This window comes from Zosterops lateralis (assembly GCF_965231275.1).
Source record: "Zosterops lateralis genome assembly, chromosome: 1".
Lineage (NCBI taxonomy): Eukaryota > Metazoa > Chordata > Aves > Passeriformes > Zosteropidae > Zosterops > Zosterops lateralis.
In genome coordinates, this window is record NC_139762.1 from 43,921,604 (window position 1) to 43,937,995 (window position 16,392).

At 43.0% G+C, this 16,392-nt stretch overlaps 1 protein-coding gene across 2 annotated transcripts in view; it reads right to left on the reverse strand.

The window, feature by feature from the left end:
* The window catches only part of ZNRF2 (zinc and ring finger 2), a gene marked incomplete at its 5' end in the record, with an annotated part of 56,903 nt that extends 44,348 nt beyond the window's left edge, over positions 1-12,555 (reverse strand). For both annotated transcript variants that reach the window (XM_083857303.1, XM_083857302.1), the window contains one exon: positions 12,090-12,555. In XM_083857303.1, coding sequence (XP_083713429.1) covers positions 12,090-12,555 — 466 coding nt within the window. The remainder of the gene's footprint in view (positions 1-12,089) is intronic.
* Positions 12,556-16,392: the final 3,837 nt, after the last annotated feature.

Genomic DNA, 16,392 nt, shown 5'->3' on the forward strand with positions numbered 1-16,392 from the left:
TATACAGCACGAGTGCCAGCTTGTATAAACAGCCACAATGGTACTTTCATCTGTGTTACAGAAACATCTTTCTACAGCTCAAACAGCTGCTTTTAGTTTTAAGGAATAATTGCTGCTGGCTTTCTTGTTTATACAAGAAGCAGCAGCTTCAAGTTTACTAGCTGACACAAACAGTAACACTAGATAATTCTACACACAAGCCTGTTTTCAATGAATTCTCTTATCAATCTATCCTCTCGAATCTCACTAGGCAGGCAGCCACTAACAGAAACAAACCACCTACGTTTTTAAAGACAGTAACTTTATTGTTAAATGTTGTCTTCTTCATTACCACCCTGGTCCTTTTTTGTCAGACACTTCTAGCAAACTAGAGCTTTCTACAAGCCTAATTCAATGTAAGAGGCTATAAAAATTGAGAGACACTAAGTGCAATAAATGTCCTCTCAGTTACATTTCAAGGCTATATGCATCATTGAAATTGTAGCTAATAGCTAGCAAGAGTCAAGTACAATTAGAAAGGAAAAAAAGAGCCCTTCATGATTGTAATGAGAAATGAACTATCTGTTAAAAAAATGCATGAATTACAAATTTCTGCATTCAAAACTGGAAATCAGTTGCACAACAGTAAGAGTAATTTGCTTATTAGGAATTTTTCCAATGGTAAAATTAGTTGTCAAAATAAAATACCAGAGAAATTAGATGGTTTTCCACTAAGAAATTAAGAAACAACAAACATCATCTGCTCAGAAGGGGCTAAACCCAGCTGATCCCATATTCCAGTGCCAGTAGGAATCCCAAGGTCCCTTCATGTGCTATGAACATCAGAGAGACTTTTGCCCACACATCACTCTTTAGAATTAAATCTGTTCTTACAAGCCCTTTTGCATAAGGTATTTGGAGAAAAGTAATTGTATGCACAATAAGCTAAATGTGATAATGATTTTTTTTAAATTATGGATTATTTTCCAAAACACTCTGTGAGAAAGGAAAAAGCAATGTTTACATATTGCTTACAACAGCTGACTGAAATTTCTGGCTAAGTATCTTTCCTTCTATACTTACCTCTCTGTGTACAAGTACTTGTGGTGATATTTGTAATCCTCAGGTAGAGGGATCAATTGCCATATCGTTCACTGACTTCCAGGGTTAAGAAAGCACCATTAAAATTTGCTTACAATTTATGAGTTTCTGCAGAGGGTTACAAATCTAACAATTTAAGAGGATGAATACTGAGACTGCAGGAAGAGCTCCCTGCCCTTCAGCAGAGGAAGAAATCCTTGTCAGTTATAGATGACAATTCCTGACAAATGGGATTATGCCCTTCAAGGTAGATTTGTGAGCAAACAAAAAGTTCTGCACGAGCAAGGCTCACTGACTGGAGTAAAGCTGTCCTCACAGTGTTTCAGCTGTACCAATAGCTTAAAAACATTGTACCTAGTACATTCATCATCATTGCCTGAAGGAGAATGAGGCTTAGTATGTCAGAGAAACTACAGGAGGGGAAATAAAAGAAAAATAAGGTCCTATCTTGAGGCTTTTCTTCCTTTCTTATTTCTATCTGAAATTGCACATGTCTGAAATCAAATTACAAGTGTGTAATTTTGTAAATTTACAAATCCTTAAGGCATAAACAGAAAACCAATAGGATTAGAATTTAATATGTTGACATTTAAATTCCAGGCTATAGTGCCTTGTGCTAGAAGTACAGCCTATTTACATGGTTAGCTCTTTGAGGGAGCAAATTTTATCAGTTTTAACTTAGATGTGCTTCAAAACACTGCTAAAAGAAAGCAAAATTTACATCACAATTTTCAAGTTTGGGGAAATTCAAGTGAGAAAAATTGGAATTCAAGAAAATATTTATGAATACTCTAAATTAAATAATTTAATAAAAATGGCCTCTTTGATACAGAACTAATTATCTATTTCAGTAGGTTTCTCTTCAGTATTATTTGTTTATAAATACTACTGATCTACTATTGCTAGATAAAACTAGGATATTGAAATCCAAATAATATATAAAACCCTAAACTGTCTTTGAAGAAAAACAAAGAAACAAGTCCTAAACTCAAACCCTGATCTTCTTTTTAAATATGAGTATTTATAAGATCCAGCTAAGTCAGTATCTCTGCATATTTATTTTTTGTTGTCAATAACACTACAGTTACTAATAAAGGTGTTGCAAGTAAAATGACTCATCCACACAAAATAGCAAAAGGGCAGGGAGAAGGAAGAGAAAAGGAGAGGCTCTTAATAAGTGACACAGCACTTTAGTGTCACAAGACCATAGTTTAAGAGATTAGAAAACAATTGTGTCAGTACTCATATCCCTTCATCCCAGTTCCCTCTAAGTAAGAATGCAAATACACCACCGCTCCATACAGACCTCTCCTTCTCTCTTGCTTACAAATCTGGCATCCTTGCCAGATGGATTTCTTTTGAGGGTAACATTTCCTGGGGTGCTTACATTTTTCACTCATTTTAATTCTGCATCTTTGTGAATCGTGCTGGGCCAGCAACACGTTGAATACAAACATTTGGTTTTAGGCATATTTCAAAGAATGCTCGCATGCTACAGCTAACTAAGTTTTAGGCTGCCATGGGACACAGCAATTTAACAGCCCAGAGGTAGTGCAAATCCATGACAGAACAATGATGAAAACCAGGAGTACCTAGAGGTGCATCTTATAACCAGTATCTTGAAGCACTTTGGAAAATACAGGAGTATTGGCAAGCTGCAGTTTGGACCTTCGCCTAAATAATTCTTTTAAAAACTTGTTCAATATTTACCTTTTTAACTTGTTTAAGCATCAGAGCAAAAGACTTCAAGGACCTTTGTTGTGGTCCTTACTTTTAGAATAATAAAAATTAATTTCTGCTATTTCTTTCAACTCCTGGCAAAAATTATATTTTGCATAGTTTTATCAATGCTAAGTATGCCTTGCCTTGTATTTGTGGCAGCCTTTCTCTGCAACTTGCTTATTGGCTAGCCAATCCCTAAGAGAATCACAATGGCCAGAATTTAAAAATTAGAATGCTTTTGACAACTGCTCCCTGGCCCCAGATTCCATGACCACATAAATCTGTGTGGATAGGAACTATCTCAACACTGCTGTCAGTCCAAGCTCTCTTCATAGAGCTTAATTCCAGCTCACTTTTCACAAATTAATGGGTTTCCCCAACATATTAAACTGTTTAATGTCAAGAAATCACATCATCCAAGCTTACAATGCTTTTAAACATTTCTTCTAAACAAAGCTTTAAAGCAAAATGTACAATAATTACATGCATGTAAAAGGTTGGTTGCCTGCACACCTCTAGAGAAGTCACATATACCAGCCCAGCCCACTAGGAGGAACTTCTGCCCTCCAGCTCCAAATGTGTTCATCATTTCCTCTGACTTCATCAGCTGAACACAACTGTGTGCCTGGAGAGGCCAAGGAGAGACACAAAGGGAATAACCTGGGCTGAACACGTCATCCATTCCCCCCCTTGCACACTGTAAAACACATTATTTGCATTAGCTTTCTTATCCCTTTGTTTGCAGCAAAACTAGTCCCGCATTTCCAAGGAACATTTCCTCCACTCCCTAGTTCTGTGCTGTCACTGGACCTTGATCTTATCTAGTGCATGAAAACCAGTTTATTTTGGTACATGGTTTATTATTCTAGCAATGGCATCTGTATTTCCTCCAAACCAGAAGCTATTTCAGTACTGTATTTTATTTCAATGGTACTTTCAACACTTTGGTTTTTCACAGCCATGGTTATGAAGAAGCTCATATCATGTGTCTTTGAAAACGTTATCACTTACAAAACACACAAATTCACAGATATGGCACAGTGGGATATTAACTAATCCAAGAGCCGAGCTATAGCAAACATGCATTACTCTTCAATTAATTTTAATTGTATTTCAGTCCTTAAAAAGCAAGGCAATGCCTTTACACTTGTCATCTGGTATCTTAATATTCGATATTTAGTATGCAAATGTTAGGACAGCTGAATTAGATATTCAAAGGGTTCTTTAATAGCATGCAGCCCTTTTCCATATGTGAATTTCATGTTGCTTTCATTCATGTGCTGTTTTAGTAGATCATTTCTCTTCAGCCTGCAACAGCTTTATGGTACTACTGCATGGGTGGAGCAGGTATTTTATTTCTTTACACAGCACTTCAGAAATATAGAAATAGTTTGACCATTATGTTTTATTATTTTGGAATTGTAATTTGCTAATAGATTGCTTGAGCTTTAACAAAAAATCAGGTCATCTTTGCTCTGCTTTGTACTTGTCATTCATTGAGTAACACTCCCAATGTAAAAATAAAGCAAGTATCTATCCAAACTGATCTGACTGCCTTTAACAACTATACTACATGACTGAGAGAGTAAAAAAAAAAAATCCTAAAACTCAAACACTCAAACCAGCTCTAATTTACAACTGAAATTGAAAAAAATCACAGCACTGAAAAATCAGAAGGAAAGTTGCATAGCCAACCCTGAACTCAGCCATACCACCTTTGAGAAAACTTCATCACAATCAGCTCTGATGATGAATCATCATTATTCAACGTAAGATATTATAGGAGCCCTGAGTCACTCATACACATGCAAACTATGCCTTCCAATATTCAGAACACAGGTGTGTGATTTTAAACTCATTCTTCCCAAAGGACAACAACACACACAAGAAAATGGACAGCAAATCATCTGGCATCTTAGGCTACTTCAGTCCTCCTTGCTGATGCAGTAGAGAGAGTGAGAAGAAAGAGAACTGCCTCATAGTGAAAGCAAAGCAGTTAAATGACCACAGAGAACCACATTTTACTATTGTCACTGTCCTTTATGTTCTGGAGATTGTCCACCATTATCTCTGTGACATTTGCTTAATTGATGATGTTCTGATCTATTTGGTAGGGCCACAGCATTTTCTTTAGAGAAGCAAGATTCTTTTTCCCCAAACTGGAACTTTTATCCATATTCACACTGAAGAATAAAGGAGGAGTGATGTTCTTCATTCTACAATAAGTAAAACTTCTGATAGCTGCAGGAAATCAGGATTCAAAGTAACGTGATTTCCAGGGAACTATCTAAGATTCTTGACAGGATGACAATCTAGTTTGTAAGTTTCTGAAGGACCATCACCAGATAGGTCCAGATTTCATTATATAAAAAAAAAAATTAAGACTCTCAAAATACTGCTTATGTGTTCAGGCAATCTGCAGAAAGCAGATGAGCAGTCTTGTCTTTTGCTGCAAATGGAAAACTTCATGTCTGTTAGTGCATACCACAACAGGTTTTTATTTTAGCAGTAAAGAACAACTGCATTTAGGTTACGCTCAGTTCAATTCAGCAAGAACCCATCCTTCATTTTTGTGTCAAATCCAACACTCAAAGACAAATGCACCTGTGTTTTAACAAGACATGGGATCCTCCCCTTTCTGCATTGAGTCCTCTAAGTGCCTTAACCATACTTCAACTCAAGAAATTGCATATACACCTACATTTCAGGGGAAAACATTCCACGAGAGTCATGACTAAGCTTCATTTTTTACCAGAGAATAACCTTTATGGAATACGCTAGTATTGGCATTAAAAATACTGTCATTTACTAGTATTGACAGTATTCCAGATGCTCAAGTAACCTCTCGTATGTAAAAACTCCACCTTCAACATTTAAAACCATAATGAAAATGCAGTATAAATCAACCTGACATAAGGACTAATTCTGGGAGCCCAACTAGGAAGTGTTTTGGAATACCGCTAGTTTTAAAAGCCATTTACAGTTAAAATGTTACTAAATAATTGGCTTTATATAAATGATACTTTGTATGGAAAGCCAAACAAATCATAACAGCTTGCTTCTCCTTGCCATTATTCTTAGGTGAATTTATTATAAGTTACTAGAAGACACGCAAAGTGCATGCCAGATGAGAACTCTGTATTTATAGCACACTAAGTCAGTCAGCAAACAGAATCTACTAAAAATAACCCTGATGGTATGCAGCACACCCACCCTTCTGGGACTGCACAGGCTGTGGTGGTCTGATTTTGAGACAGAGCAGACTAGCAAGAAAACACCCAGCTAGGTCAGTCCCTGAGGAAGACAACTGAGACTGAGAGTCAAATCCCACACAACACTTGGTATTCTGCTTGGCAGGCAGTCAGACACCTCGAGGCCTGTGAGATTTTCCTGCCTGCTTCCTGATCTCTCCAGGTCAATACTACTCAATTTCCATGCAGAAAATAGAAGCATGTCCTGAGTGAAAGGGAGAACCAGCCTCATTCATTCCATGGCTTACCCTTCCATTTTTGTAAGCACCTGGAATTTGAAGCCTACCAAACAACAGAGGTCAAAGACCTGTGGAGGCACACTGAGATATCCTCATGAAAGTCATGATGACCATTTACAAAGGAAAGGTGGTACTGGGAACATAGGCATTGTTTAGGGAGTATCTATCCAGACAGTAAACAAAAATCACTTTCCTAGATGCTTAAGATATGTAGTTCTGGTTTTACTCAGGTAGCTGTGTTTTTATACAAATTGTTTTCTTTTGATTGGAAAGATGCATGTCTTGTAAGGTGCTCCAAAATAAAAACTCAAAGCACTCAAGGATTTCTCACTTTCTTTTCACGGGTTAAACATCTGCAAGAACAACATGCTCCATTACCACAGTAAATGAACACAATCTGTTGAAATGACCATACACCTCTTCTGAAACTAATTAAGCCATTAATGGGCACTAGACACACTGCAGAAAAATCTTCAAAATAATATAAAATTGGTTGCACACAAACAGCACAGTAAACCTACCCAAAATTTTTCACAATGTTATTCAAAACTTAAAACTTTCCAGCAAGGCTAAGAGGGCAATTCAAGAACGTTTGCATGATGAAGATTTCATGAGCAGCTGGCAAGAACAGCGGAGGAGAACTTACCCAAACAGATGCATAGGCAACGTGTTTTAAAAATAGTTTTGAATTTCTAGCAGTGACAAAAGGCTTTCTTTATGAGACAAAGAAATTCCTTAGAAGATTGTTGGAGACTAGTCTGCAATTATATGACAGAACACGAGGAGAGACACTGTCAGAATATCAGGGTTGCATAGGTATTCAGAAGACAATTAATAAGGGGAAGGCCTTTGTTTGAACTGGCACTGCAAAGGTTCAATCAGGTATTATCACTACCTTGATAGCCAAAAGAAATATTTATATATGCCATGACAATTAGGCTGTTTCCTTTTCTTCAGATGGCAAACTATTTACATTTCTCCCACAAATGCAGTGCTGCCATTTCTTATTATTTGGCTTCTCCTAAACCCTTTTGTTTACCAAGCAGGAAGAAGGGAACAAAAAAAAAAAAAAAAAAAAAAAAGCGCCTTTCAAAGATCCCCTATCACTTGCTTCAGTCTTTATTTCACTGCCCCAAGCTACTCATCATCACAGAGACTGCTCTCCAACTGCAGGAAATGAAAGATGACTCCCAGGGACTTCATGAGCACCACCAGAGGACACAAACAGTTCTTCTTTTAGCTCACTTTGTCCAAACACTTAACATTTGAGACTATAAGCACTCTCTTGACTGAGCTGGAGCAGGTGGCTGGTGGTGTGGGAATTTTTGCTACTTTTTCTTGTCCCTGATTCAGGAGGGTTTACAGCTTTGCTGCCAAACCAGAACTGTATATTGCCCTCTGAATGTATGCAGGAGCAGAGAAGCCAAACTAAACACTGGAACTGTGAGACTCTGCAAGACCCCAGAGTGCCCCTTTGGCTGGCAAAATGGGAGCAGCATTAAGTCTGAAGTGTTTCAGAGTATTCATAATTTCTCAAAGCAAGAGTACTTGTGTCATACTGGACGAGAAGGGCAAGGAAGAGACCAAAAGACAGTTGAACCTCAAAAATATATCCAAATGTATCATATTACTAAACAGATCTGATGGGAAACAAAACAAGATGTGGCCTTCTAGGCACTGTGAGAGACATCTAAAAAACTCTTCTGAGAGTTCACATCATTCTTCTACTGTTACCTGCTTCCTACAATCCAACTAGGAATTCAGGTTCCCGAATTCAGTAACCTGAGGCTCTCATAAACTTTCTTTTATAGAATGAAGAATTCATTCATTACTTCTACTATTATTACAAACAGATGCTACTATAATATACCTACAAGGTTCTACCCATTATGTACATTTAGTAGCTGGTGATAACTCCTGCACTGTAAAGTACTTAATAAAAAAGTCTGATCATTATTTGGCTTAAGAAGAATGTAACAAACTTCCTTCTCCTAATAAAGCTGAATAGATGCAACTTAATCTCCAAATCATTACTCCCAATCTTGACATGAAGACTGTCAGCTGTATCTGACAACACTATACATTTAAAAATCTACCTATTAAAAAATCATGTAAAATTGTATAAGATCATATACAACACAAACTGAGATTTTGTATACCTGTACAGTCTGCTCAATCATCTTGAAAGAAGAACTGATGTGAAAAATTAAAAAACTCAGTATGTTTGAGTTTCTGCTACCTTCAGCTGAATTTTAATAATTATTCCCTAAGAGATCATAATGACAAAACAAAAAATAGTTTAATGGCATTATTGTCTTACAATAACATTCCTAAATTTGAACACCAGGATACTTATACTAGGTGTTTTTGCCAAGAATTCTCCCAGTTGTGACCACCCAGAAACAGGAACATAAACACGAAAAGGGTTCTGAGGAGCTGTTGACACTTTAAGTGATGGAAGTAACACATCAGCAGTTACCCAAAGCAAAGACCATCCCCAAAGTCCATTTTTAGCTGAACCAATTGCATCACTGACAAAAACAAGCTATATTTTAACTACACTGGTAGCTTTGCTGCAGTACTGACAAGTATGTGATCTCTAAAAACACTGTGGAAAAACTAATGTGAATCTGGCCCCATGGTCCCCAGGGCCAACTCTTCTACACATAACAGAAGGTAGGAATATTTACTTTGGGGCTGGAGGAGAGGGGAAGTCCCATTTACTGAGGAACAGAGCAGGGAAACTACTGGTCAAAATTCCTGATAAGTGTTATCACCTTAAAGGAAGCTGGAACTTGGCACTGTGTTGCAAGAAAGCCCTTGAATGTCATGCACAGGTTTGGCCTCCCTGGGAGTGCCGTAAGATCTTATGGAATTTGGGTCTCACTCTACTTAACGCCCTAAGCCTACTTCAGGCATGCTCACAGCACAAAGTTAAACACACACACACACACACATATATATATAATTTTTTTTTTGTTAGACTAAGGCCCTGGTTATTGAGTGAGCTGAACTCCCCCTGAGATGAGAAAAAGCTACACAGCAGCATTTACTCCACTACACGTTGTTCATAAAAGTGCCTTAGCCTGAGGTCAGATGGGAACATGAGACCTTCACAGTCAGAAAAGGCTGTTAGTATTACAGTTCCTACTAAAGGAACAGAGGCATGAACTGAACATACCTGCCAATACATTAACGTAATTTTTATATTCTCATTCAAATGGTGCATTAACAAGCTTAGTATATATTTAAGCATGTTACATCAGAGGGTTAATACTTATACATTACTTCAGCATGCAAAACAGCCCAGTAAAAGTGACAATAGAGTGTAATTCACTAAAGGCAAATTAATTACAGTAATTTAACAAATGCACCACCCACGTGTCACTGACTGATGAAGCCAAGCAGTATGCCTAAAAACATAAATAGCTGGAGATTCAGTTCAACTTACAGAAGGTATTCTTGTTCTTCCTTTTTATTTTAATTGTCACAGAATTGCTATGCTAATCCTCACAATTAATTTTGGCAGTTTTCAGAATAAAAAGAAATAATTCAGCTAATTTGCAAGTTACAAAACAAGGGAGGGGACTTCAAGCACGCTCAAGATATACAAGATAAATGCCAGATACCACACCTAGACAAGCTTGAGCTAGTTATCACCAGGACAAAAACAATGCTTCAAGTTATTTTTCAGAATGCTGATGCTATTAATGCATGATCTCCAGTTGGGCTACTTTTTCCCAGCATGTAGTTATTACAAGGAATCAAGAAAACACAAAATATGCAACTAGGAAAGGATGGCAACACTGAGTGGGATGTGGAGTAACATATCACCAACACCACAAAATATTTAAATTGGAAGAAAGAATAATGCTTCAAGTGAGACCTTCTCCACAGGTGTTGCAGTATTATGATTAAGCAGTTATTCATCCCACTAAGATACATTGTCTTTATGTGGTCACAAGATAGTCATGAATCTATTTGCTTCTTCACTAAAAGTCTTACTGTATCCTGAAACTTTCCAGTTATACTCCTAACATATGGCAGTCCTTATTTATTAGTGAGTAACTAAAGACAGTGTACCCCTCCTGGCATTTCTCCTGCACCGGTAAAAGCAACAAGCTTTGCATCAGTCCAAGGACAAAATACAACGTAGTACAGCAATTAAAAAAATATTACATGCCATAGAAAAGTAAGATCAAATTCAGAGTTATTCTGAAGAGACCTTCCTGCATCTGAATACAGCTTCCTATGTTATTTATCCTCATCACTTCATCTACATTTAATCCACTCCCTCCTGGCACCAAGGCAAGTTGCAGCACAGTATTTAAGCAAAGAGGGGGGGAAAAAAGAGTTTCACCTTGGAACAACAACTGAATACACATTCTAATGACTCCCTTGTGCTTAGCACGAGCTGTACAATACTCCATGGCAGCGCATCCTTTTGTCACTAAAAGAAACACATGCACCTTTCTTCCCCCTCAAGATACTCTGATGGTGTAAATCAGTATCCTTGCAACAAAGCAAGCTGTTGAGCAGCTTGGTACTATGAGAATAGTTATGTTCTCTTTCTTAGAGGAAAATATCATTTTATTATAATAAGGTTTGACAGCTTTCTGTTAATGTTCAACTGCTGGGACGAGGCAGTTTTGGATGTGGGAAGTAACAGCTCTGCTGCCTTGAGGTCACCGCCAGGGCCATGTGACAGACACCTCGTGTACCCTGCGAGGGCCAGGCTGCACACAGCCCCGCTTTCCCTCAAAACCGCGGGAATTACAGAAAACAAGAAAGCCAACCTGTTGCAAATAGTATTCCCAAATGGATTAATAAGAATATGTAAATGTAGACATTTTACATTAGCCTCTTCTTCCCCCCCCCAAAAAAAAAAAAAAAAAAAAGCTTTGGGGTATTAAGTTTATGTAGGTATGTATATTTTTATATATAAATATATAAAATGTATTAAAAATATCAGTTGAAGAATACATCCATTAAAAAACCAAAACTTTCTCATTGTCTGACCTACATGAACAGCCTTTAGAATGAGCAGTACTTAAAGGACTCAGCAACTTTGAAAACAGTTGGCAATTAACAAGATGATTTTCAACTTCAAGGTAAAAAAACACAGGCAGTAAAACGCTCATCCTAAACAGCGCTATTAACCTCAGTAGCGCAAGACAGAAAAAAACCCTACAAGGTGCTCCATGTTTAATGTGCTTCTCAAAGGGCCTCCTGGTTATTTTAGAGCCCAGTGTTCTCCTGCCCCGAGAGCACACGTCCCATCCTCAAGGCTGCAGGAGAGCGGGTGCACTGACAATGAAACTTATCTTAACTTCTGCTTTCCTGAGGAATGAGGGCTTTCCGAACAGAGAACCCCAGGACTCAGAAAGAAGAACAAGCACCAGCCACACATTAACCAGTGCCTAAAGAGGAGTTTGGTCCGATTTTAGAATAAACGGCGGAGACGCATGATCCAATTAAACTCTAATTATGTAAGTAGCAGGCAAGAGTATTTACACAGGCACTGATTACAGCTATTAGAGTCTAAAGTCGCCGGCCGGAGAGGCTCCGCTTCCTCCCGCCGCCGGGCTCGTTTCATTTTTAACCTCCCCTTTTTCCAGCTCCCCTCACAGACAATGGAGCCGCCGGCCCCAGAGCCCCGAGTCCAAACCCGGCCGCCAGCCCGGAGCGATGATTCACTGCCCGTCCCGCCTGGGAGCCGGGCACAGACCTCTCCCCCCCCCACACACACACCCCCCCATGCCGTCCCGCCGCCCGCAGCCCCGGCGGTGTCCCTTACCTCCGAACAGGTGCGGCGAGAGGTGCGCGGGCAGCGAGCCGATCACCAGCCGGGGCCCGCCGGAGGAGCCGCCGCCGCCCGCGGGCCGCTCCCGGCCGCCCTCCTCCGGGGTGCTGCTGACCGAGTCCTGCGAGCCGTAGGGGCCGCTGCTGTGGGGGATGTTGAAGGCGGACTGCGCCGCCCGGGCCCCGGAGGCCGTGCCGCCCCCCAGGGACCTGCTCCGGGGCGCGGACCCCGCGGCACTGCCCGCCGCCGCCGCCGCCGCTCCTCCTCCGGCCGGGGCCGCCGCGCCGGGAGCCGCGTGAGGCGCCGCCGCCAGGTGCGCGTAGCGCCCGCCGCCCGCCGAGCGCCCGCCGGTCCCGTTAGCGCCGCCGCTGCTGCTGCTGCTGGAGGAGGGCAGGTCCCCGCCCGAGTACGCCCGGGTGCGGCCATTGGCGGCGGTGGGGCTGCTTTGCTTGGCGCCCATGGTCCCGCCGCCGCCCGGCGCTGCCCGCTGCCCTTGGCGGCCGCCGCCTTCCCCGCGGCGCCCGCGGCTGGTGGCGGTCCGGCCCCGGCGGGGGCGATCCGAGGCGCGGGTGGCGCCGGGGAGGGGGGACAGGGAGAGCCGGGGAAGGGGGACGGGTCGCTCGGAGGGTCGGTGCGGAGAGGGGAGAGCCGCCCGCCGGGATCGGGCTCAGCTGGCGGCCCCGGCGCGGCCGCTGCCGGCGGGTCTGGGGCGCCACCATGAGCTGCTCGGGACGGTGCTGGCTCCCGCCGCGCGGCCGCTCGGCCCCGCCGCCGCTGCTGCTGCCGCTGCCGCCGTGCCCGCCGCCGCCGCCGCCATCCTGCTCCTCGCCCGCCGCCGCTGAGCCCTGTGCGGGGCACCGGCGGCAGCAGCGCCGCCGAGGCCGCTCGCTCGCCCGCGGCGCGCCGTGCTGTGCCGAGGAGGCGGGAGGGGGCGGTCGCCCCGGCGCAGCCGCTCCTCTACCGTGTCGCCATGCTGGGGGCGGCACCAGCGGGCGGGACGGGAGCGGTTACGGCGGGCGGGGGCCGCCGCCTCGCCTTCCCCCCGCGCCCGGCGGGAGACCGGCCCCCCCGGCAGCGGCGGCGGCGCAACGGGCCCGGCCCGCCGGCTCGCCCCGCCCCCGCTCCGCCCGCCGCAAGGTGCGGGACAGCGCCAGGTGGGGCCCGCGGGGGCTCCGGCCGCGATCGCCAGGGCAGGGGGAGAGTTCCCGCGACAGGCCCGCCGCCGGGACACACACACACACACACACACACACACACACACACAGAGGAGGGGAGCTCGCTGTCCCCTCGCCCGCAGGCGCGTCCCGCGGGCAGCCCCGCCGCCGGCAGAAGGCGAGCGGCCGTGCTTGAGGGCGGGCGGCGGCGACCTCTGAGCCCCGCTCCGCTCGAGCCCCGGCAGGTGAGGGAGAGGAGCGGCGGCAGCGCGGGGCGGCTCGGCGGGGCGGCGGTGCCCTCCTGGGCCCTCCTGTGCCCTCCTGTCCCTCCCGTGCCCTCCTGTGCCTTCCTGGGCCCTCCGGCCGCCCCGCCGCCCCAGCAAAGGCCTGACCCCGGTGGCCGGGCCCGGCTCGGTGGGGCCGTGGGGCAGGCCCGCTCAGTCCCCTCAGGAGCTCTCCCGGGTCGACACTTCCAGCCCTGGCGGTTCGCTGCGGGTCTCTGCTCTCCGAGAGCCTGGACGTACCAGGACACATTGGATATGCCGGGAAGCGAGACAAGAAGGAAAATCTCTCACATCTTTGGTTCACAGGTGATGCAGGAAAATCCTGTGTACCTCAGTCTCTCACTCAAAGTCACGATTTTCTTACACGAGGATTAACTAGGCTGAAAATTTTATCCCAGTGAATAACACCCATGTGGATAGCAGGCTCAGGTTGCTCATGAGACATAAAACAGTTATGTGCCGTGTTTGATACTGAGTGTCACATACACTGAATTAATATAAACGTGATTTCTACATCGGTCATCTGAGGAAAACTGCTTGTTTTTATGGGTTATTGTCTGCTCTGAAATAGACTATGTCACCATGAAGCAGAGCTTCAGGACTCTCCATCAGACTGTCTCAGTAGGGATTCCAGCTACATTCCTGCCTGTGTCACAGTGGCACAGTATCCAAGCTATGTTATAATTAATACCATAAAACTGATCCAAACCTTAATTAAAATACAAGCTATTACGGAGCATTACATTTACACTTGTGGCATCTTTAAAGCTCCTTCTCACATGTGAAAGGCCTCCTGTTCCCCCTTCTTTTGCTGTGTCTCTTAAAACTGCATGTGGCATCACATTCTGGCATCACTGCAGCCCACAGCTGGGTCTGCAAGAAGAGGTACCATCGCTGGGGATGGCACAGGAGGTTACTAGCACTAACTCTTCATTCCAACACCACTTTTCTGGATAGCTGAGACACTCTGTGAATACTCTGAACCCCATTTAGAGAATGCTGGTGTAAACTGTTTGCCTGTTTCAGCAAGAGGCAGTGATTCCACAGCTGTCTCATCAAGAGTCTTTTGTGTGCTGGGTGTTGGGCAGACAGCTGGGGTCGATAATCTGCCGTCCCAAGCTATGTCATCCCCACTTGTGAATTATAAGCTGCAGTCTCTGCTAGCACTGGTAGATACTCCAAAGTAGATCAATCATGAGCACTTTCTCGTTCAATTCCCTGCAGAAAGAAAAAAATTAGTGCAGATATTCTGTCTGCTCTGCCACTGGTTACTTTTTAAATCCTTGTCCAGCTTCAGCCAAATCGCTGAGAGACATTAAAGGTATAGAAAAAAAGTGGTTATGTAGAAGATAGAGATTCTAATGTTCCCACAGAAAGGAAAGCTACTGTAGGAATTCCTATCCAGCTAGATTCCAGGAATCTGCTTGGGCAAAGGATGTTGCAAACATGACTCATAATTTCTGCTGCTCACAGAATGCCTGTGGCATGTTGAGCCCTATTGGAGCAGGGTTAGACGGAGCATGCTCAGAGTTTTATGGAGTTTTTAAAATTTCCACTGCTGAGTGTTAGTAGAGCTGTTCAGCTGCTAGAATAAACAGCATTTTTAAAATAGCACATTGCTACACAGTATTACAGCACTTTCTGTATTTTTTACACTGGATTTAAGAATTGAGCAGGTATTAAATACAGATTATATTTGACTGTGAATAATATTCAATTTAGGATTAAATTATGAAGCTTATGGTGGAAAAAAAGGCCCTACAAAAAAGACATCCAGTTACTCAGTCTTACAGTCAGAAAGTTACATTTAACAGCATAGGTTATTTTACAGAAAATAAATCACAACAGGACAGCCTGTGTTCCCTTCTCAGAGAGAGCATGACTGCTCCCAGTGCAATGTGATTTTCTTTTTTTCTTTTTTTTTTTTAATAGGCTTCAGTTTTTGTTTTGCATCTATGACATATTTGCAGCTCTCTCACTATCAAGTGTGAGTCTAAACAAAACACGTCTCTCAAATAACACCTACATATTCAGAAAAAAAAAAAAGTGCTGTGCCTTTGAGCCAGCTTTCTCCCCTCAATTCTTCCTGGTCTCTCTGAAAAATGAATAGAAATTTTTCTGGATATGAAAATTTGCTTTATATCAGTAACAGTACAGTTAGGTTTTCAAGCTAACATTTCTTCTAACAAATGTCTATTAGCTGTCTTGTCTTGTAGAGGCAAGTACCTGGCACTGTAACCTCCACCCATTTGTTCATGTTTGCATAAAAACTTTGTAAGTTACAAAAGAAAGTCACTAGTGATGAGAGGAAGCATTGCAGAGGGAAAGTAGAGTGTCTTGCTGCTGACCATACTTCTACAGATCTCAAGAAACCAGTGTAAAAGCAGATAGTTTTATAAAAATGAACTTCTGTAGGTCTATATGGGTGAATGCTGCTTTTATTCCTGTAGAAACGTATCTAGGGAATCACAGTCGTACTTAAATAAGCACTACTTGTTCCTTGTCCAGGATAGTGGGAAAAAACTGGTTTAGACAGGCAAATATACTCACTGTTCTTTGTTACAAGCTGCATACCTCCATTTCAGTTCTGGTTATACCACCTTGTCTATCAGCAAGTGAAAATAACAAACTTGATTCTTGACCAGTTTCCTTGGACATACCAGGTGACAGGTGTGCCCTAAGCATGCAAAATTAGGTGTAAATTCATAATATTGCACATTTTGGGAGATGTGTGCTGATAAATGGAACAGGGGCCTGCATTTTGCTCGACAGTGAGCTATGCAAACTCAAACTCCCCTCTCCCCTCCTCTTGCCTCCATCTTTGCTGGCTTTTAAAGGGCACTGAAACAAGGATTTAAG